Source organism: Triturus cristatus, chromosome 5_1, assembly GCF_964204655.1.
Source record: "Triturus cristatus chromosome 5_1, aTriCri1.1, whole genome shotgun sequence".
NCBI classification, from domain to species: domain Eukaryota; kingdom Metazoa; phylum Chordata; class Amphibia; order Caudata; family Salamandridae; genus Triturus; species Triturus cristatus.
Genome location: NC_140587.1, coordinates 37,046,606 through 37,069,072, shown reverse-complemented (window position 1 = coordinate 37,069,072; position 22,467 = coordinate 37,046,606). Strand labels below are relative to the sequence as shown.

The following is a 22,467-nucleotide window of genomic DNA, read 5'->3' as shown; positions in this document are numbered from 1 at the left end:
CCTTCAAAGAGGAGGAGTAGCAGGGGAAAGGCACTGCCTTCCACCAGGATCAGTCTGAAGAGACTCTTATAGCAGAAGAGGATCTGACACATGAAGGAACTGTCCCAGATAAACTTGAGCCTGATCAGGTTGAGTTCTTGGGGACAGGGGGAAACTTCCAGGGCAGACTTGAGCCTGGAGCAGCAGAGCTGCCCCACTCTTGAACCCCTCAGACAGCAGGCTGCTGCTGAGGCTGCTGGGAATGCTAGTGGAACCCATAAGATATATTGGGATGATGGACTCCTTTACTCGGAGGGTCGAGACCCCAAGCCTGGTGCAGCCAGGAGGTTGGTCATTCCTCAGAAGTTTAGGGGTTTCCTACTCACACTGGCCCATGATATTCCCTTAGCAGGACACCTAGACCAAAATAAGACCTGGGACAGAATTGTCCCTCACTTTCATTGGCCTCAAACGAGTGAGGACTGTAAGAGTTTTTGTAGCTCTTGCATTACCTGCCAGGCCAGTGGCAAGGCAGGTAAATCCACAAAGGCCCCCCTGATACCACTACCTGTGGTGGGGGTTCCCTTTGAATGGGTAGGGATTGACATTGTTGGTCCCCTTGACCCACCAACAGCATCTGGGCACAGGTTTATTCTGGTGGTAGTGGATCATGCCACCAGATACCCAGAAGCTATTCCCTTTAGGACCATCACAGCACCTTTGGTGGCAATGGCCCTCCTGGGAATCTTTTCCAGGATGGGTTTCCCTAAGGAGGTTTTGTCTGACCGAGGTACAAACTTTATGAGTAGCTACCTCAAAACAATGTGGAAGGAGTGTGGTGTCAACTACAGGTTCACCACCCCGTATCCTCTATGCAATGGGCTTGTTGAGAGATTTAACAAGACCCTTAAGGGTATGATCATAGGGCTCCCAGAAAAGCTTATGCAAAAATGGGATGTTCTTCTGCCTTGCCTTCTCTTTGCATACAGGGTGGTGCCACAGAAGGGGGTTGGTTACAGCCCTTTTTTTGGTCACCCTGTCCGAGGGCCACTCTGTCTAGTGAGGAGGGATGGGAGTTACCTCTCAAACCCCCTAAACAGGATATTGTGGACTGTGTACTTGGTCTCCGCTCCCGGATGGCTGAGTATATGAAGAAGGTGACAAAAAACCTTGAGGCAAGTCAGAAATTGCAAAAAGCCTGGCATGACCAAAATGCTGTACTGGTGGTGTACCAGCCAGGACAGAAGGTATGGGTGTTGGAGTCAGTGGCCCCAGCAGCCCTCCAAGACAAATGGAGTGGACCCCTATACCATTTTGGAAAAGAAGGGAGAGGTCACCTACTTGGTGGACCTTGGCACTCCCAGAAGTCCCCACAGGGTACTTCATGTAGACAGACTGAAACCATATGTGGACAGGGCTGACATGGGCTTGCTCATGGCAACAGATGAGGGACAGGAGGAGGAGAGTGACCCTCTCCCAGACCTGCTCTCTCACAACCCTGATGAGTCAGTAGATGGTGTAGCCTTGGCAGGCAGCCTCACTGCCCAGTTCTCAAGTCATTCAGGCATATGTTTTCACTGACTCCAAGTCAGACCACCTGGTGCACTCATGAAGTGGACACTGGAGACAGTCTGCCTGTGAAGAATGAGATCTAAAGGCAACCTGACCATGTCAGGGACTGCATAAGGACAGAAATCCGAAAGATGTTGGAATTGGGAGTCATTGAGCCCTCAGACGGCCCTTGAGCTAGCCCAGTAGTCCTGGTACCCAAACCTCACACCCAAGACCGCAAGAGAGATGAGGTTCTGTGTAGACTACAGAGGACTCAATGCAGTCACTAGGACTGATGCACATCCCATTCCCAGAGCAGATGAGCTCATAGATAAATTGGCCTCAGCCAAATATCTGAGCACATTTGATCTGACAGCTGGCTACTGGCAGATAAGGTTAGCTGAATCTGCAAAAGCCAAAACTGCATTTTCTACCCCTGGTGGGCACTATCAATTTATTGTAATGCCCTTTGGTTTGAAAAATTCACCTGCCACCTTTCAACGGTTGGTGAACCAAGTCCTCTCAGGCCTGGATGACTTTAGTGCAGCATATCTAGATGATATTGCTGTCTTCAGCTCCACCTGGGAAGACCACCTGATCCACCTGAGGAAAGTTTTGGAAGCCCTGCAAAAGGCAGGACTCACTATCAAGGCTACTAAGTGCCAGATAGGGCAGAGCCAGGTTGTGTACCTGGGCCACCTTGTAGGTGGAGGCCAGGTACAACCACTACAGAGCAAAATCCAGACCATCATGGACTGGGTTGCTCCAACCACCCAGACTCCGGTCCGAGCTTTCTTAGGCCTGGCTGGTTATTACAGAAGATTTGTAAAGGGATATGGATCCATTGTGACCCCCTTAAATGACCTAACCTCTAAGAGGATGCCCAAGAAAGATCAGTGGACTGTCAGCTGTCAGAAAGCTTTTGATGACCTAAAACCTTTGCCTAAGTAGAGGGAGAGAGCAAATGGTTTACCTCCCCTGGGCTTGTGACTCTTCCTGTTTTTGCACTGACTGCTCTGCTTTTAATTTCGTTCCTTTTAAAACTACTGACACCTGGTTCTAACATTTGTTTAACTATTGCTTTTTATCCTGTTGTCTTTTTTAATTGTTGCTGGCACTTCAGGGGCTTTTTATATAAACGTGTGTCAGCTTAAAATTGGATCCGCTTACCCGCACTCTCCGCAGCCCACACTAGCTCGAGGGATTTTGTCCTGCCCGGCCGCCATCTTGGGTCAGGCACGCGTGAGCAGCAACACCTGGGGTCTGTAGGCAATACACTATTTAGCATGCGCGCTGCGCGAACGCGCGCAGCGGGCGCGCCGTTGGCGCACCTAAGGCAAGCCCGTTTGCGCCCGTCCGCGTCCCGGCTGTGGCCCCCCACTCTGTTTCACGGACGGGGGGGAACGCGCGCAGCTCTGTTGTATGGTAGGGATGAGCTATGTAACTTGGTATTATCTGCATGCTCCTCTCACCCCCAGTTCGATTTGGCAGATGCTCAGGAGCATGTCTGTTCTATATGTGGCTTTCGTCTCCCTGACCCCTCCTCGACTGTCTCATTCGCCCCAGGCAGTCGGCCAAAGCAGGATACAGCTCCGCCCATCTCTGCCGCCTTAATTAATGTACGTTCACTTACACCACGCCGACATCTCTGAGCTCTTCTCTGATCACCCGGTTGATCTTCTGTTTATTACGGAAACATGGCTCGATTCCAACGCTGACCCTTTTATCACCCTGGCTATCCCCCGGGGTACAAGGTTGCTAGGGCCGACCGTTTAGATGGAAGGGGGGGGTGGTGTTGCGGTTATTTTCAGAGAAAAGTGGGAGCTTATTAGGGTGAGTCTTATGATTGGGGGCCTGGAGAAGCGTTAGACTTTAGCATCAGGCTGTCCCCTCACTTTCTTTTAGGGGGGTCGCTGGTCTATCGCCCCCCTGGCCCGGCCAATGCCACCATTCGGGAGTGGGGTGATACGCTAATTTCTAGGGCGCTTCGTTTCCCCCCATTTCCTATTCCTCGGCGACTTGAATATCCATTTGGATCAGGGGTCGGATACTGATGCTATGCTTCTTAAAGATATGCTTCAGCTTGCCCAGTTATCCCAATGGGTTCTTCTCCCTACACATCAGGCTGGACACATCCTTGATCCTATCTGCTCCAATTTTAAAATCCTGGCAGAGGATCCTCTTCCCCTTGTGTGGTCGGACCATCTCATTACTTTTTTCTCCTGGAAGGCTGGCCCTCCCCTTGCTGCAGAATCTATCTCGCGGAAACCAACCTTCAAAAAGGTAGATCCCGCCTCTCTGGCTGGGGCTTTGGCGGCTTCTAGGCCGTCCCTTACGGGTGATCTTGCAGAGAGCTTGGCGACTTTTACTAATTGGCTTGACAAGTCTATGTCTTCGCTCGCCACTCCCACCTCATCCCGGGCTTCGAGAGTTTCGCCATCTAACCCTTGGTTTTCGCATGATTTACGCCTGCTCAAACAAGAGTGTGAGAAGCTGGAGCGGATTTGGCGTCGTCAAAAGTATTGTCCTTTGGCCAAGGCTGCTTTGAGGGCCAGGCAAAAGATCTATTACTCGGCCATCCTCCTGGCTAACAAACAATACTTTAAAGACCACATTGAGCAGGCTGGTAATAATTCAAAGGAGATATTCCATATAGTCCAGAGCTTCACAGCCCCTGCCGCTCTTAAGTGTTCGGGCCCGGTCTCTGTTGATTGGTGTAATAGCCTTTCCTGTTTCTTCTCGGATAAAATCCGGTTGATACAGCAGTCCTTAACGGTATGTGCTGCTCCATGGCTGGATGACGGACAGACGGTGCCTCTTCAGGGTGCCTCAAATCACGTTCTGTCGGCCTTCTCGTCGGTTGATCCCGCTAGCACTCTCAAACTGCTTAAGGGCCTCAAGTCCGGCTCCCCCACTGACTGCTGTCCAGCTAGATTGTTGGCAGCGGTTGCAGAGACCATTAATTCGGAGGTTAATGTCATTATCAACCTCTCTCTTGAGGGGGCTTGGGTTCCACCGGAATGGAAGCAGGCCAAAATTCTTCCTTTATTGAAGAAACCGGACCTTGACCCCTCACTGCCCTGTAATTACCATCCTATCTCCCTCCTCCCCAGCCTTGCTAAGGATTCTGAGAAGGTAGTGACTAGACAACTCTCCGATTTTGTGGAAAGATCTGAGGCCCTGCACCCAGCCCAGTCTGGGTTTCGGGCTTCTTACAGCACGGAGTCGGCGCTAGTTGAGACCTCGGAGGCAATTCGGGACTGTTTAGATGCGGGTGGCAGAGCAGCTCTGGTGATGCTTGATCTGTCAGCCGCATTTGATACGGTGCCACATGCCAGACTGCTTTCCCGCCTCTTCGAGATTGGTGTCTCTGGCCTGGCTTTGGCCTGGCTGAGGTCCTTTCTGGAGGGCCGTACCCAACAGGTTTGGCTGCCTCCCGCTGCCTCACTTCTACAGGAGGTCTCTACCGGCGTCCCCCAGGGCTCGTCACTTAGCCCCCTCCTTTTTAACATCTATGTTACACCGCTGGTCTTCTTGGCCGAGAAGCTGGGGGCTAAGGTGATAGCCTATGCTGACGACACCCAGCTTCTTTTCACCTGGAGCACTGTGGATGATTCCGTGCTGCCTGTACAGAAGTGTTTGTCCTCGGTATTTGGCTGGCTTGCCAGGGCTCAACTCAAATGCAATGAAGACAAATCGGAGATTCTTCTCTATGGTAACTTCCCCTCGGACTTCAGATGTAAGATTTGGCCCCCGGACCTTTCCCCCCCTCTTCCAAGGGGAGCTCCGTAAAAAATCTTGGAGTGTGGTTCGAGGACAATCTGTCTTTCGCGGTCCAGGTGAAGAAGATCTCGGGTGGTTGTTTTGGCCTTCTTAAGGTTCTCAGGAGTTTTCTCCCACTTCTTCCTAGAACGGCGAAGGAAACGGTTGTTCGGGCTTTGGATTTGTCCCGCCTGGACTACGCCAATGCCCTCTATGTTGGCCTGCATGGCTACTCCATGAACAAACTTCAAGTGATCCAGAATGCGGCCGCTAGGCTCATTCTTGGTATCACTAGGAGGTGCAGTGTCCGCTCTCATCTTCAGGCCTTGCACTGGCTGCCCCTGATTGAGAGGGTTAAGTTCAAGGCTTTGGTCATTGCCCATAAGGCCCTTCATAACTTGGGTCCTATTTATCTGCAGAGGCGGTTCGCCTTTTATGTGCCGACCAGAACCCTTCGCTCATCAGCTCTTTTACTTGCAAGGGTTCCACGCTTCTCCCGGTCTAGGATTGGGGGCAGCTCACTTGCTGTCAAAGCTGCCGCTGCATGGAATTGTCTCCCATTTTTCCTGCGAAATACCCAGGACCCAGGCTGTTTTAAGCGTCTCCTTAAAACTCATCTGTTTCCATAAGTGTTTTCTTGCTCCTACCTTGGCTTTCCCCCCTCTTGGGTTCGCGCTGGGACACTCTTCGGAGTAACTATTGCGCGTTATAAAAATATTTTAACATAACATAACAAAACAGGCCATATGCTCTGCTCCAGTGCTCCAAAGCCCCAACTACTCCAAATAATTCATAGTTCAAACTGATGCTTCTGAGGTGGGGGTAGGTGCTGTATTATCACAACTGAATGAAGAGGGCCAGGATCAACCAGTAGCTTTTATTAGCAGAAGGTTGACCCCCAGAGAGAAACGTTGTTCATCTATAGAAAGGGAGGCCTTTGCTGTGGTCTGGGCCTTGAAGAAGCTGAGGCCATACTTGTTTGGCACTCACTTCATTGTTCAAACCGACCATAAGCCCCTCCTATGGCTAAAACAGATGAAGGGTGAAAACCCCAAACTACTCAGGTGGTCCATTTGGGGATGGACTATACAGTGGAACATAGACCTGGGAGCAACCATGTCAATGCAGATGGCCTCTCCAGATATTTCCACTTAGAACATGAAGACTCAACTGGTCAAGGTTAGTTTAATATCCCTGCGTTTGGGGGGGGGGGGGTTATGTAGGAGAGTGGTATCGACTGCATAGTTGCCCCCAACTTTTTGCTGATGTTTTGATTGTTTTATGACTCTAGCCAGGCTGTGGCCCTGCTATCCAGGACCCCAGCCTCTCTGCTTCCTCTCTAAACGGATGCAAATACCCTAGGTACCTACCAATTGGATACTGAGGACACCCCGTCAGCCCCTTGTAGATAGTACCCTAGGTACCCAGGGCAAGGGTCCCTCAGAGGCCTACCAGGGGCTGCAGCACTTATTGTGCCACCCCTGGGACAGCCATACAAACTGACAACACCAGACCACTACTATAGTCTGGGTAAGGTGGTGCTTGCACCCCTTACAGGGATATAGGTATCCTGTATCCCACTTAATACAACACATATATCCTCATAGGCCACCCCTAAGGCAGGCCTTGCTAATCCTACAAGGCAGGGCGCTGAGATATGTGTGAGGGGGAACCCCTACCTGAGTAGGGCCCCTCTGCAACCTTCATAAAACTATTGCTGGGTTGTTTGTAGTGCAGCCATACCATATACTCTTAACCGCATTATAAGTAATTGCGATAACTTGAGAGTGGCTGCACAGAACCATGTTGTGTTTGGTATCAAACATGTAGGAATCATACCCCCAATCCAACCATGGGAGTGAGGGCATGATTCCCCCCTGCTAGAGGGGCGATATGGTAAAAGCAGCAGATTTTAGACACCAATTTAAAAGTGCACACGTAGTACAAAAGGGATGCTACCCGCCACCCACACGACTCTAGCTGCCTGTTGCTGGGCAGAACTCCAGCCACGGCAGCTGGACAATAGGGATCTTGTTGCAGGGAGGTGCTCCCACCTCCACAGACAGACTAGGTGGGTTGGAACTGGGTGGGTGCACCATAGGATGTTTTTCAGACCTGCATGTAGGCTTCTCCAGTGCCTACTTCTGCATACACCGCCTCAAACCGGTTCAGGGGCATCCTGTCCCCTGCCCAGATGGGAAACCACACAAAGGGGAGAGGGTGTAGCCACCCTTTCCCGCCTGAACTCTCATTGGTGGGCTCTGATCTGGACACTCCGCTAATCTTTGGATAAAGGTGAATACAGGGTCCCCAAAGCCTCAGATTATTCTTGGACTTTACAGACTTGAACTTTGACTTGCTGCCGCACAGCTGAAAGAAGAAATCTCCCTTGGGGTAAAGGAGTTACCCCCCTGCTTGGCAGGCACCTGAAACACTGCAAGTGATCCGGTTGGAACTTCGCTTCTCCTACAGACATCGACGACTCTTTCCTACCTTGAGGTGGGTTTCCAAGCATCCCAGAGGCCAGTGAGTGTGCACAGCAAAGCTCAGCACCGTGGACCCCGTGGGTGCCGAGATCCCCAATACCCCAGGACACCGGCCACCTCTTGCACAGCACACGACCCCGACGAGTGGGGAAGTTGTGCTTTGGCCCATTATTGAGCCAACCTCTCAGCATCATCTGTGCCAAAGATCGACGCCCTAGCCCGCTCCAGCGACCCGTGGGCGCATCTTTACGCACGCCAAATTGCTGCCTCCCGCGGTCCCTTGTCTCTCGACTGGTGGGCCCTGGCGGAGGTCAATCTTCACTTCCAAGAGTTCCCCTGGTTGCTCCAGGCCTGCTCTTCAGTCTCCTCGCTGGAGACCTCGCTCAGACCTTGTGGGTCTGCACCAGTAGCGGTTTTGTGATTCTTGCGTGGGTTGCGGTTGCCAAGGCTTAGTGGTTCCAATCCGGACACTAACACCGCAGCGACCCTCATCCTTCATGGGACAGTCGCCCTCCAGAAGCTGGCCTTCCTTGAAGCCTCCTGGACCCCGTGGCCGTTGATCCAAGCTACCCATCTTCCACCTGGAAGCACCCGACATTGAAGGGCTCCTTCTCCTGAGCCCCCTGGTCACTGTGCCGTGACCCAGACTCTGTCCCCTCTGCTTTCAGGTCCTTCTCTTCAAGATCTACATCTTCAATCTTTACGACATCGACGACACTTCTTGCTAGCAGCAGCTCTTCATGTTTTGCCATTGAAAATCAGCCCGCGACCTGACATCGAAAACGACCTATGCACCCGGCTTCCCTGGGGCAGGTAACAGTGGTACCTCGGTACTCTCGTGGGTGTGGGCCCTTCAAAAGCTTAACTCTAAACTCTTGAACTTGAACTCCTGCTAGAAGTGTTTTTAATCTTGTAAAATTCAACCGCGACATTCTCCATAGGCTTTAATAGAGATCCCAACAGTAACTTATACCACTGCACGCGTCTCCCGTGGGTCCCCTTCCTCACTACCTTGGGTGGTTTCACAAGGGGCCAGCGACCCTAATGCCCTAGGCATTGTCTGTAGAATTGTCGTGGTTCTTATACCACTTTTTTGATATATGGTTTGGTCCCCCCCTGGGGCCCCATGATTCCAGTGCTATTTATTGTAACTATCAATGCTTGTTTGAATTGTATCTTTACCTCCAACCTCATAAAGAGACTAGTGGGATTATTCTTAGAATAAATACATATATTTTATATATATACACCTGTGTGGACTACTCTTTCATTTGGTTATTCAAGAGGTTATCTATGGTAAAGCAATAAGCTTAACACTCCTTCAAGACTTAGCCTGAAGGCTGCTCTCCACAGCTACCATTAGGATAGCTTTCTTTAAAGGTTGTCTTTAACCTATCACCATAAGAGTCGAATTGGACTTGTGCAAGGTGTCCCCTATAACTAGTGGACAGCATATGCCAGGCCAACTTCTCCCATATTCAAAGTGTCTTCCGAGGGATGGAGGTTGATGCTGGAACTGTTGATTGTGTTACACTTGTCTCCCTCCTCTCGGTCTATAGTTGGGGGTTGAGCTCTCTGGTGTGTTGGTATTGTCTAATTCCAAATCTGATGAGTATGTATGTGAGAAGGTGATTTGTTGCCTTCTAGGTCTATATTGGTACTGAGTTGTCCGTTCTTGTTGCCACTATTGATAATAAATTTGGCCTTACAAAAGGATACGTCCTTTCTTGTGTATACCATCGCGTATCTTTTTTGATTTGCCAGTTTCTTTCTTTATCAGATGCTCCTCAAAGTCATGTAGTTCACTGCCTAAGCTATCTGGTTTTGCCTTGGCATCTTCAAGCACTGTCATGCTCCTAGGTTTCTCCTCCAGATCCTGGATTTCCTGATTGAGGACAACCACGATCTCCCTGGCTGTCTCTACAATCAGGATCATTCAGTCCCCGAGCATCTGTTGGATATATGGGACCATTTCTCTAAGAATTTGCGTATCTCCATAAAGAGTGCTGGAATTTTGCGAACTCTTAGGCCTGATGGAATTACCCCTGATCTCAAATATTCCAACATGAATAAGGCATGTGATTCTTTTCTTTTTGCATTTTTCTTCAGGTTTTTGCAGCTTTGTCCACTCTCCATTATCCACATTTGACAACACGACCCTTTTATTTGTTGTGGGTAGTTCCCCTATTATAGCCGAGAAATCCTCGTCGGAAAAGCCGAACGTTTTGAGGACTTCCATAATCTATGTCAAAGCAAAGGCTAATATGAACAGGCTAAACCAAGTGCTGGTCTCTGTCTCTTATCTTAAGCGGAGTGATTAGGATTTAGAATATGTGATTCCCTATCTCAATATGCTTGTGATTATAGAAAAGTGTTAAATAAAATAAAGATCAAAAGATATAAGTGCTTCAATTATTACAATCAAAGAAAGTTTCTGAGTTCAATTTGTACAGCAGTAGGAACCAAAGGTAATGGCACTATTGCATCCCTGGAAAAAAAAAACCTGTGATTAAACAACCACAGATTAACCCACTTGGAACAAAGGTACCCCTTAATTTTTGATTTTGTGGTCTGGGAGAAAAGGGGAAAACAGAAATATATATACACATATATACAAATACCTCCCACGCGACCAACACTGATTATACTCTGGCTAATTAAAGCTCTATTGGGCTATTCCTTTGTTTTGAATTGGCGAAGAAAATATACAAGCACATCAGTTCATTTATTATTTTTCTTATTAAGTTTTTCAATCATCTTTTTTAGATACATTTTTAAATGGTAAAAAAACACTTTCTTTTTTCACCTGTGCAATACAAAACTTAAATAATGCAACATTAATATAATCCTTATTAAGTATACAAATTTAAACTAATAATGCAATAAATACATACATAATTACAATCTTAAATTTGTACTGTCAGTGACGCACAGGCCAGATCAGTAACCCATTGTGACGGAAGCTATCAATAATAGGATGTATGCATTCCTCGTAGACACAGAAGTATTAGACGTAGAGACCTTCCAATTTCTAATAGATCAATGGACACAAGGATTTTCTGGAGAGGTAATGAGGGTTCAGTTTACTAAACAAGTGGAGATGGAAATAAAGAGTGACATTGACGGCCTTTTACTATTATCTCTGACTGCCCCAGCTAATCTATTGGGGAAGAGATCTTATGGCTAAATTAAATAGGACAATTCATTTTGAGCCTGATGGAACTATGATTTGTTCTACCCCTGGAGTTACAACTTCCAGGATCATGGCTGTAAGTAGATTCTTCTATTGGAGACCAAATCAGAGCTCGACCCTCTGATATAGAAGCATTCACTACAGCGGTGTCTACAAAAATAGCAGAAACACCAGAGTTACTGGGAAAGGGAGGTCCAGTTACTTAAAGGTGTCTTTTTCCAGTGACAAGGGCAAGATTCTTGGACACCGGACAATGAATTGCTACTGCAACTCGAACCCTTAGAGAGAACACTGACCTATGAGGCTCTGACAGCCTATGATCATAACCATGTCTTGTGGGCATGCATTACATTCATTGAGCCAGGTAAAATGGTTTAAAAAAAAAAATACTAGATGATCAACTGTTTGATGATGATTCTTTAGCAGATGTAGTTTTTCAGGATGATATACCCTTGAGAACAATATTGGAAGTAAGGATGCCCACACTAGGTAAAGCTTGTGATTCCGTTAGGATGCAGAGCTTTCTCAAATACCAGACATCTTGTGGACTAAGGGTCGGCCATGATGCAGGACATATTCTTATTGCTATTCCATTCAGAATTACATTGAAAGAAGGTGCTGTGATACCTAGGATGAGACAGTATTCTCTTTCCAAAGAAGCAGATGAGGGCATCGCCCCTACTATACAGGCGTTTCTAGAGCAAGGAGTAATTAACCTGGAGTGTGCCCTTGTAATACCCCTATTTATCTGGTTAAGAAATCCAATGGCAATACTTGGCATATGCTTCACAACCTGCGCCCCCTGAACAATTTATTGGCAGCAGTATTCCCAATTGTTCTCGACCCTTCTATTATTTCAACAATTATTCCTCAGGATGCAAACCTTTTCTCCGTCATAGATCTAAAGAATGCTTTCTTTAGCATCCCTCTCCATCCAGACAGTCATTCTTTTACAGTGTTTTCCTATCGCAGGACTCAGTATTTTTATTCTCATTTGCCTCAAGGGTATTGTGAGTCCCCTAGCATTTTTAAGTGGTGAAAAATGACCTGTCAAACTTTCAGTGTGACAGTATGTTGTAGCAGTATATTGATGGCATTTATTTGCAGTCCTACAGTGAAGGAAAGATACTATATCTCTTTTGCTTACTCTCGCACAGAGAGGATACAAAGTAGAAAAAGACAATGTTCAGTATTGTCAGGAGGAGGACCGATTCCAGTAGTGGCTGGTGTTGATGAAGAGTGGCAGGGGGAAGAGGGGTGTCCAGGGGACGCAAAATAAAAATAAGAAATAAACTTACCTGCAGCCGGCCACATTGTGCTTTTCTACTCCTTTCCTCCGCAGGCACAGGCTCCTAGACTCCACTGTGGCCAATCCTGACACTGCTTTCATGCTGATGTTGGCAACATGAAAGTAGCGCAAGGATTGGCTTGAGAGCCGTGAATTTATGCTCCCAGTTAGGCTGGGAGCCTGTGCCTGCTGTCTCCGACCAGGCAACGCAGCTCGGGTTGGAGACAACTTCAGTGCGCATAACAGTATGGCCGGCCTGAGACAGCTGTTGCTGTCCATTACCTAGGATAATTATTGTTAGCTTCTGGTCGACGGGTAACTTCTGAAAGAGCAGTATCTACAAGTCAAATGATTGAGCCAGAAACTTTTAAGGGAATGCAGAAGTTTCTTGGCCTCTGGAATTAGGTGAAGCGATGGGTCTTCGATTACAGCACTTTACTAGCGCCCTTGCTGACTTCTATTAAACAGGCCAAAGACAGATATCGTGGGCACCATAAATGAAGAAAACTTTCCAAACATTGAAAACTGAGCCAACGAATGCCCCAGTTTTGGGGACTCCTGATAACACTAAGGAATTGATCTCTTTGGCCAATGGTCAAGTGATGTTACCTGTCCTTACGCAAAAAAATCCCTTAGGACAAAAACCAATTGCATAGTATAGTGGACAGTTGGATTCAGTGATGAGAGGGCATTACCCTTGTGAGCAAGCTCTCGCTGCTGCAGCCTTTGCAGTACAGAAGAGCACCCCCGCTGTCATGGGGGCACCTTTCAATCAATCAATCAATCACGGCATTTGTAAAGCGCGCTACTCACCCGGAAGGGTCTCAAGGCGCTGGGGGGGGGGGGGGGGGAGGTGTCCGTTACTGCTCGAACAGCCAGGTCTTGAGCTGCTTCCTGAAGGAGAGGGGGTCTTGGGTTAGCCGCAGGTGGATGGGGAGGGAGTTCCAAGTCTTGGCTGCCAGGTAGGGGAAGGATCTTCCTCCGGCGGTGACTCTGCGGATGCGTGGGACGGTGGCGAGGGCTTGGCTGGTTGATCGTAGCTGGCGGGTGGGCGTGTAGAAGGTCATTCGGTCGTTGACGTACTTGGGGCCCAGGACGTGGAGAGCCTTGTGTGCGTGGGTAAGGAGTCTGAACGTGATTCTCTTGCTGACGGGGAGACAGTGCAGGTCTTTCAGGTGTCCGGTGATGTGGCTATGACGGGGGAAGTCCACGATGAGTCGTGCGGAGGCGTTCTGGAAGCGTTGGAGTCTTTTTTGTAGTTTGGCTGTGGTTCCGGCGTAGAGGGTGTTCCCGTAATCTAGTCGGCTGGTGACGAGTGCTTGGGTAACAGTCTTCCTGGTTCCTGTGGGGATCCATCTGAAGTTCTTGCGGAGCATACGCAGGGTGTTGAAGCATGATGTGGAGACAGCGTTGACTTGTCTGGTCATCGAGAGGGAGGAGTCCAGGATGAAGCCCAGGTTGCGTGCGTGGTCCGTAGGTTTGGGAGTGGTGCCCAGGGCAGGGGGCCACCAGGAATCGTCCCAGGCGGAGGGGGATGATCCCAGGATGAGGACTTCCGTCTTGTCTGAATTCCGTTTCAGGCGGCTGTTCTTCATCCATTCGGCGACGTCTTTCATTCCTTTGACACTCTCTGCAGAACATGCAGCACTTGCTATCATTTAGAAAGCCAAGACTACTTTAACCACACAGACTGTCAGGATATGAGGTGATACGGTCCCATTCTATGAAGTTTGTGAAGTGTCATACAGTGAATCCTGCAACATTTTTTGCTCATCCCAGATTAGACTTGATGATGCGCGTGACTGTGCAACTTATATTTTGAAAGAATCTAGTCAAGCAACAGAGGATCCTATTCCCAGCAGCATCATCTATTTTAATGATGACTCTTCAACTATTGACCAGGACACAGGAGTGAGACACACACGTGCGGCAGAGGTTAGAGCACAATTCTTCTGAAACACTCCATATAGTATAGCAGTTAACACTACGAGCACAAGCAGCAGAATTGTTAGCCTTAATAGCAACTCTTAAGCAAGGAATATGAAAAGTTCTTAGAATCTATTCAGATTCGGGTTCTGTAACTACCACTGTACAATCTAGCGTTATGAGATGGAGCAGGAGAGGCTTCCGTATGTTAGACAGGAGTCTTGTTATGCAGCGGACGCCCTTAGAGGCTTTAATAGAGGCACTTGCTTTACCACTGGCAGTGGTGGTTGTGAAATGTGCAGCACATATAAATGGACAGGAGTTTGTGTCATGGAGTAATGCATTAGCAGTTTGGGCAGCTAAAAATGCAGCTCAGTGCACACCCCCACCTGTGCCACCTGGTTCATGACATGTACCAGTTTTAGTGGCCCAGACTGCCTCGCTGTCTGAATCTAACACTACCACAGGTATTGGTGCACCTTGTTATGTTGAGTTATTGCGTTTATATCTTCAAGAGTTACAGGAAGCTGCTCCACCACATGAGACACAGTCATGGGAGACAGAGAGCGTCACAGAGATACAAGTCAAGTGGTGAAAGAGCAGTATAGGCCTGAAATCCACCACAATGCAAGATAGGCGAAGAGTTCACTAGGAAACAGAGTGCATGCTCAGCTAAAGGAAAACCTGCGTTTGCAAGCCTAAAGGAATTTATGGCCACAGCAACAAGCACATATTCTGTTCTTGATAAATTAAAAACGAGCCTTGAAGAATAAGGGCAAGAGGTAGAGTTAGCCATTGGTACACAGAGCCTGACAAGAAATGTTGGGAGCAGAGCAGTAAAACACACACATGCAAACAAAAGAAGCATTGTTAGAATTACAATAAAGAATGTGTAGGGGAAAGGTCAGGTGTTCAAAGACACAGGTGATGTATGTATTTTGTAACAAGTACATTTTCAGTAACCTATTATTTGACCTTTTCTAAGACACATTGTTTGTGTGACTTTAGGTGGCTGCCTGAAAGCAGCAAACAGACCAGCTGTTTCCCTGTGTGGGCATAGCTACTCTCCCTACCACCACAGTAAACCCGCTTTTGCTTTGCCATGAGGAGTTTTGTCTATTATTACAGTTTCACCGCAACACCCAGCTTCATCAGGTTGGAATCAACAGATTTTAGCATCAACATATTTAAAAGTAGTTTCAGATAAAAGCATTTCTTTGGTGGTCAAGAAACCTTGTTGGTGTTCTTCCACCCAGACCCTTGCAGGTTAAAGCAAGTCTCAAAGATGTTCATTATGCAGTGTAGTATTTGTGATGAAGTCTGCAGTATTTGTCCATGCCTAGGAAGCTGCACAGTGGATAACGTAATATCCTACACCATGGTAGGGCCTAAGGCCTTGTTACCTAAGGCGAGGCTACAGTCTTAGTGGCGATTTAAGTGTTTTCCATATGGATTTATGATTGTCAGTTGTCTTGTTATAAACTAGAATATCATCAATTACGTTGACAATTTTTCAGAGTCACAAGAACTGCTCAAATAGGACTATGAAATACCTCTGTGCCACGAGAGGTGTTGAAGTGTACGCATTTGAACCTACTGAGTTCAATGAGAGTTGGAAACATAAGGATATATTGTGATTGAGTATCAAGAATTAGTTGGGGGCATTCAGAGTGGAGGTCCTTTTTCGAGATCCAACAAGTCTGTTAACCTGTGTGACAAAACTGTCAAAAATCAATCATGTTTAGCAGTAGTGTAGGCTTAACGTATATACATACATCAGCACACTTCAAGGGTTGCTTCAGTTTCCATGCCACCACAATAGGAGACATCCATAAACTGGCTCTCTCGTCTTACTAAATAATACCAGCCTTTTTTTATTTTAACAGCGCTAAGCTAGCCTTCACATATGGCTGCATATGAAAACAAACACACTCATAATTAAAAGTTAGTGGCGGCACCATGAACAATGTGGAGCAATAATGTCTTGTCCTTCAAACAACCTACATACACCATTGAGTGCTTGGAAGTCTGCGAGAAAAAAGGGCAGGGTCTCAAGTAGGGGGTGATTAAAATTATAAAAAATATTCTAGGCCATAGTAAATCAGATACAAAATTGCAGGGAATGCCATTGCTTCAACGTGTGCATGCACTGAGTTTAATAACAGAAGGAAGGGGGTGGGAATGGTTGCAAAATTCCCTGCAAAACATGAATTCATAATTCACAAGCAGCAAGAAATAAACAGAGAAATTCTCATTCTGTAAAGCACTTAATGTAAATACCTTAAAGGTAATCACATCAATTTAATTACACTGAAAGTTCTCCTCAACTGTACCTTTTATTTTAGATTTCTCGCCATTCATTTCACAGCCATCTCTTGAACTTTCCAAATGCATGGAGAAGATTGGGACCTGAGACTGCACTAGTCAAATAATACACAACATTCCCAATAAATTGTGTTACCTAGTCTCAGACCAAATAAACTTTTTCTATCCATTTAAATCAAGTTTTGGAGAAACATTTGTACCAGCAAACTGCAATGGATTGTATTCAGTTCGTCAAATCAAACTCAAACTTTTATTTCAGTTCTGAGCTGTGCTACTTAAATCAAACCCCTTTCTTAACATGACAGTTTTATGTAAGCATTGGATTTTCAGGAAAACATTAGAAGTTCATATATATTCTATAACAAAAGGTACATGCTGGAAGTTCATAAATCATCTTGACTGCCTGGGCATTTACCTTCTGAGTAACATAAGATGTTACATGAGTATTCAAAATTATAATATTATATATATATATATATATATTATACACACACTTGTCCTACCAATAACAAAGGAACTTCAGCACTCGATGCGGTAAGAGATTTTATTTTTCAAGCAGGCATAGGCTGCACTAACGGTCTATTTCGGACTCGTTTCAGCCTTAGCCTTTGTCAAAAGTGTACCACCATTTAAAAAAATACTTTTATAGTCGTATGTTGTTACAGGGTAGTGTGCATGGAGAAAATACTCCACACTTTGCTTACAATGATTCAATAAATTCTCCATAACATACTGGGTTCAATTATCAAAATACATTGTATATTTTTAGGCAACATTATTCCCCATGATTGAGCATTGTATTTTATAAATCATACAAAGTGGCGAATTATAGTTTGTTTACGGACTCAACAATACTGCCCAAGTGGGCCGCTACAAGGTGATTCAGAAGTACCAATAAAAAGAACACTTCTTTCTCTAATTTTTCAGTTTCACTTTTTTCGACTGAGGTCAATAATTCTCTGTGCATATCCAATTAATTTAAACCACGCTGGAGTCCTAGTGGGTTAAAGCCAGAATTAGGTAATCCATAAAGGCTAGGATTTAAATTATTTCTTCTACTAATACTGGGAGAAAACCGACACTAGTTTTAACAGGTCTGGAAAAAACAAACAAATAGCTTGATAACAGAAGGAGATCACAATGTCGCTGTCAATGGCAAGTCCGAGGTATACATTTTTTGGACACTTCTGAGTATGAAGGATCTCATGTGTCGATGTGAAGAGATAACTGTAAAAGGACATGCAGATTCTGAGTTTCACAATTTTTAACATAAGGTTGGTCTGTCAATCATGGATGAGTCACACTCTAGCATCCTTCTATTACCCACAGATTTCTGACTGTTCATGGACCGCATTATTAGGTCATCACTACCAGGAAAATGTGCATAAAAACTAGACTGCTTGAACATTATTTTCTCCTCAGCACTATAGACAAGGAAACTAAAGAAATGTTCACCAAAGGTTTCCAGCAGAACCTAAAGGTGCAAATTTGTATTCTTTATATGCACCAAGACCGGAACGCTTATCTCCTTGCCTGCAGAAAGGCACTCAATTCTAAGGTATTTTATGGCACCAGGATCCATCACCACTGCTTAGGCTCTTTTTTTATCAGCACAATCGGAATCCATTCTTAACTTCCTGTCCATGACAATTTGCAGCCCTTATAGTTGCATTATTTGTTTTTAAGGGAGACCTGGGGGCACACTCAAAATGTCCAGGTTTTTCCAATTCCTTCACTTTATCACTCTTGATCATTTTTATACAACTTCTGACTGAAAAACTTCTAGTCATGATCTGAGATTGGATGTTACACACTTCCCGACTGCATTTTGTGGTCTGAGAGATTTCTTTCCAAAATGAGCTTGATTCATTAGGTTGCAATACTTTAGTAAGGAAACACCATAGACTTATCGCTGGATCTCCTAGATGTAAATTTCAGGAAACGTTTTTCTTTAAAGCACCAGGCTGCCCTTCTCACTGAAGCTTTTTCCACATTCTGTGCAGTGGTAGGGTTTTTCACCAGTATGGATTCTCTGATGTATGAACTGTTTGCTTGCCCGAGTGACGCTTGTCCCGTATAAAGCAAAAGGGTTTCTCAGCAGAGTGGATTTTTGACACATTTCCTACACTAAATCATCCTTTAGCCTCTCATGATCGAGAAGACATGTGCTTTGAGTGAAGCGTTTCCCACTTTCTGTGCACCAATACAGTTTCTCACCAATATGGACTCTCTGGTGTCTCAATAAAGTGTGTGATCGATTGAATCTTTTCCCACAGTATGTACACTGAAAAGGTCTCTCGCCGGTATGAATTCTTTGATGGGCCATTAGTGTGCTCTTGAGAGTGAAGCTTTTTCCACATTCTGTACACTGAAAGGGTTTTTCTCCACTATGGATTCTCTGATGATTCACCAGGATGGGTTTCGTACTGAAGCTTTTCCCACACACTGTACACTGAAAGGGGTTCTCACCAGTATGGATGCTTTGATGGGCCATTAGCGTGCTTGTATCAGCGTAGGCTTTTCCACATTCTGTACACTGATAAGGTTTCTCGCCAGTATGGAATCTCTGGTGTCTCAACAAATGGTGTCCTACAGTGAAGCTTCTCTCACATTCTGTACACTGAAAGGGTTTCTCACCAGTATGGATTTCCTGATGCTTCATTAGTGTGCTTGTCTTTGCAAATCCTTGGCCACATTCTGTACAGTGGTAGGGTTTCTCACTAGTACAGGTTAACTGATGTTTCACCAATGTGCTCTTCCAAGTGAAGGCTTTTTCACAGTTTGAACACTTAAAAGGTTTTTCACCTGTATGAATTCTTTGGTGTCCTAACAGTGTGCTCTTTACAGTGAAGCTTTTTCCACATTCTGTACAGCGGTAGGGTTTCTCAGTACTGTGGTGTCTTTGGTGTCTTAACAGATACGCCTTATGAAAGAAGCTTTTCCCACATTCTGTACACTGAAAGGGTTTCTCACCAGTATGGAGTCCCTGATGTGCGAGAAGATGGGTTTTCTGAGAGAAGAGTTTCCCACATTCTGTACAATGATATGGTTTCTCGCCAGAATGGACTCTCATATGTACAAGAAGATTACTTTTCCGAGTGAAGATTTTACCACATTCTGTACACGGATATGGTTTCTCACCAGTATGGATTCTCTGGTGTACTAAAAGATTTATTTCCTGAGAGAAGAGTTTCCCACAGTCTGTACAATGATAGGGTTTCTCACCAGTATGGACTCTCTGATGAATCAACAAACGTTGGCTAGATATGAATCTTTTCCCACATTTTATACACTGATGGGGTTTCTCGCCAGTATGAATTCTCTGATGTACCAAAAGGTTTATTTTCTGAGAGAAGAGTTTCCCACATTCTGCACAATTATAGGGTTTCTCACCAGTATGGACTCTCTGGTGTATCAACAAATAGCGTCTAGATACGAATCTTTTCCCACATTCTGTACAATGATAGCGTTTTTCACATGAATGGACTCTCTGGTGACTCAAAAGCTTCTTTGGCTCAGTGAAGCTTTTCTCACATTCCGTACACTGGAATGACTTCTTCTCAGAATTAACTATTTCATGACTGTGCAGCAAAGAGCCCTCGGTGCAGCTTTTTCCACATACCGCATACTGGTAGAGTTTCTCCCCGGAAATCATTCTCTGATAATTCAATAGAAGGTTCTGTGAGTCAAGTTTTTTTCACACGTCTTACACTGTTATGGTTACTCCTTATGATATTCTTATGTTTTAACTGATTTAATGTTAGAATGACAATAAGGTCACACTTTGGACACTTGAGCCGGTCTGTCTCATTATGATTTGAGTACAAACGTAAGCTCCAATTGAAGCCTTTCTCAGACTCTGTACTATAACATGGTTTCTAACCACAGCAAAACATCCCAGGTACATATAGCAAATCTCAACAAAGCATTTCCCCCTCTATAATGATACAGGTTATCACTGGCATGGATCTTCAAAGTGTCCATAAAGATGAGCTCTACATGAAGCTTTGTCTCCCCAGAATGAATCGCAGTGTGTACACAGGGCCAATATTCTTCGAGTGGAAGTTCACTCAGATTCTGCACACCTATACAATATTTCTTCTGATGATGCTGCGCAGGACTTTTCTGGTGCATGGGTGCTGCAGGTCTCTTTATCAGGTGCTTCGATTCTGTGAATGAGAAACAAACGTCTAAACAGTGTGAATAACATCAAGTAGCTGCTCTCAGCCAAGTGGCAATAACACATAGAAGTTGGAGGATGAAAAGTGATATTTTGAGGTAGAGGGGCACAAAAAGAGAAAGGCATCAGTAGCTCCACTAGAGATATTAAGGTTGGTTTTACAATTATACCATTAATGTAAAGAATCTTGTTGCAACCGGTGAACTAGTCATCAGGTGGGCATACCCACTAATCAAATCCTGAACACAACAGCTCAGTTTCAACATAAGATCTCTATGTTTGGTGCCCTTTGACTGTGACAATTAGTTGGCAGCCCACCTCCAGCACTAGTAACCCCCCAGGCCTGATCACGGTTAGGGCCAGTTGAGCTAGTGAAAGATCCCTCCATTTACTCAACCCCCCCCCCCCGACATCCCCCCAAATAGTCCTGGCCCCTTGATCTACATCCGTAAAAAACGGTTGTCCAGAAAGTTTCATTTTTGATTTGTGTTTCTGCATCATTAGAGACGCAAGTTAGCTTGGGTAGACCTTGCTAATCCGGGTCACATTTTTCTGGATGACAGTTTTAAAAATTGAGGATGTGTTGCAGTGATGATCAATCAATCAAATAATTTGTAAAGCGCACTACATGCCCGCAAGAGTTTCAAGGCGCTGAGGGTGGGGGGGGGGGGAATGCTGTTGCTACTGGTCGAACAGCCAGGTCTGGAGTGGTCTCCTGAAGGTTAGGTGGTCTTCGGTTTGTCGTAGGATGAGGGGTGAGGGTGTTCCAGGTCTTGGCAGCGCGGTGGGGGGAAGGATTTGCCTCCGGCTGTGGTTCTACGGATGCGTGGGACGGTAGCCAGGGAGAGGTCTGCGGAGCGGAGTTTCCTGTTGGGTACGTAGAAGGAGAGGCGGCTGTTGAGATACGCTGGGCCGGTCTTGTGGAGTGCCTTGTGTGCGTGGATCAGGAGCTTGAAGGAGATTATTTTGTCGACAGGGAGCCATTACAGGTTACTCAGGTGGGGGGGGTGATGTGGTCGCGACGCGGGACGTCGAGGATCAGGCGTGCAGAGGCATTCTGGATTCTTTGCAGTCTGTTGATGAGCTTGGTCGGGGCTCCGGCGTAGAGGGCGCTTCAGTAGTCGAGTCTGCTGCTGACTAGGGCCTGGGTGTTTTCCTTGTGTCTGTCGGGATCCATCTGTAGATCTTGCGGAGCATACGGAGGTTGGATTTGGTGGTGAGAGGGTCCTTGGTGAGGGAGAGGATCAGTTGTGTGTCGTCGGTGTAGGAGATTATGTTGAGGTTGTGCTGTCAGGCGATGCGTGCAAGAGGAGCTATGTAGATGTTGAACAACGTCGGGCTGAGGGAGGATCGCTGCGGGGACGCCGCAGATGATCTGAGGCCTCAGATCGGAGGGAGTCAGACTCTCTGGGTTCTGCCGGAGAGGAAGGAGGAGGTCCAGTCCAGGGCCTTGTCTCGGATCCCTGTGTCGTGGAGTCGTGTGCATAGTGTGCGATGCAGACGGTGTCGAAGGCGGCGGAGTGTATGTATATGAATATGATGTAATATTTCAGGAACCATGGGACCTATATACTTCATTTTGGCGTCAAAATATAGGTTGGGGCGGTCAAGTAGTCTTAGAGGCAGAAAATAACTCCTCAGAGCACCCCTTACGCCATTTTCCATTGGTAATATATTATAATTTTGTTTTAGGTTCGTAAACATGACCGAAGCATGTGGTAGCAGAGGATCTTTAACTCCTGACAGAGCATTGCCAACTACAAAATCAAGGCCTCCT

At 46.2% G+C, this 22,467-nt stretch overlaps 1 protein-coding gene across 6 annotated transcripts in view; it reads right to left on the bottom strand.

Moving 5' to 3' along the window:
- The window catches only part of LOC146830083 (uncharacterized), a 93,809-nt gene that overhangs the window by 10,505 nt on the left and 60,837 nt on the right, over positions 1–22,467 (bottom strand). For 4 of the 6 annotated variants that reach the window (XM_085604305.1, XM_085604306.1, XM_085604307.1 and 1 more), the window contains one exon: positions 16,742–20,679. The exons of 1 other annotated variant lie outside the window; for it this stretch is intronic. In XM_085604305.1, coding sequence (XP_085460431.1) covers positions 18,633–20,165 — 1,533 coding nt within the window. In that variant the 5' untranslated portion in view covers positions 20,166–20,679 and the 3' untranslated portion in view covers positions 16,742–18,632. Of the gene's footprint in view, positions 1–16,741; positions 20,701–22,467 lie in introns of those variants that run through there. One more of the 6 variants, XM_085604308.1, reaches the window with a different exon arrangement.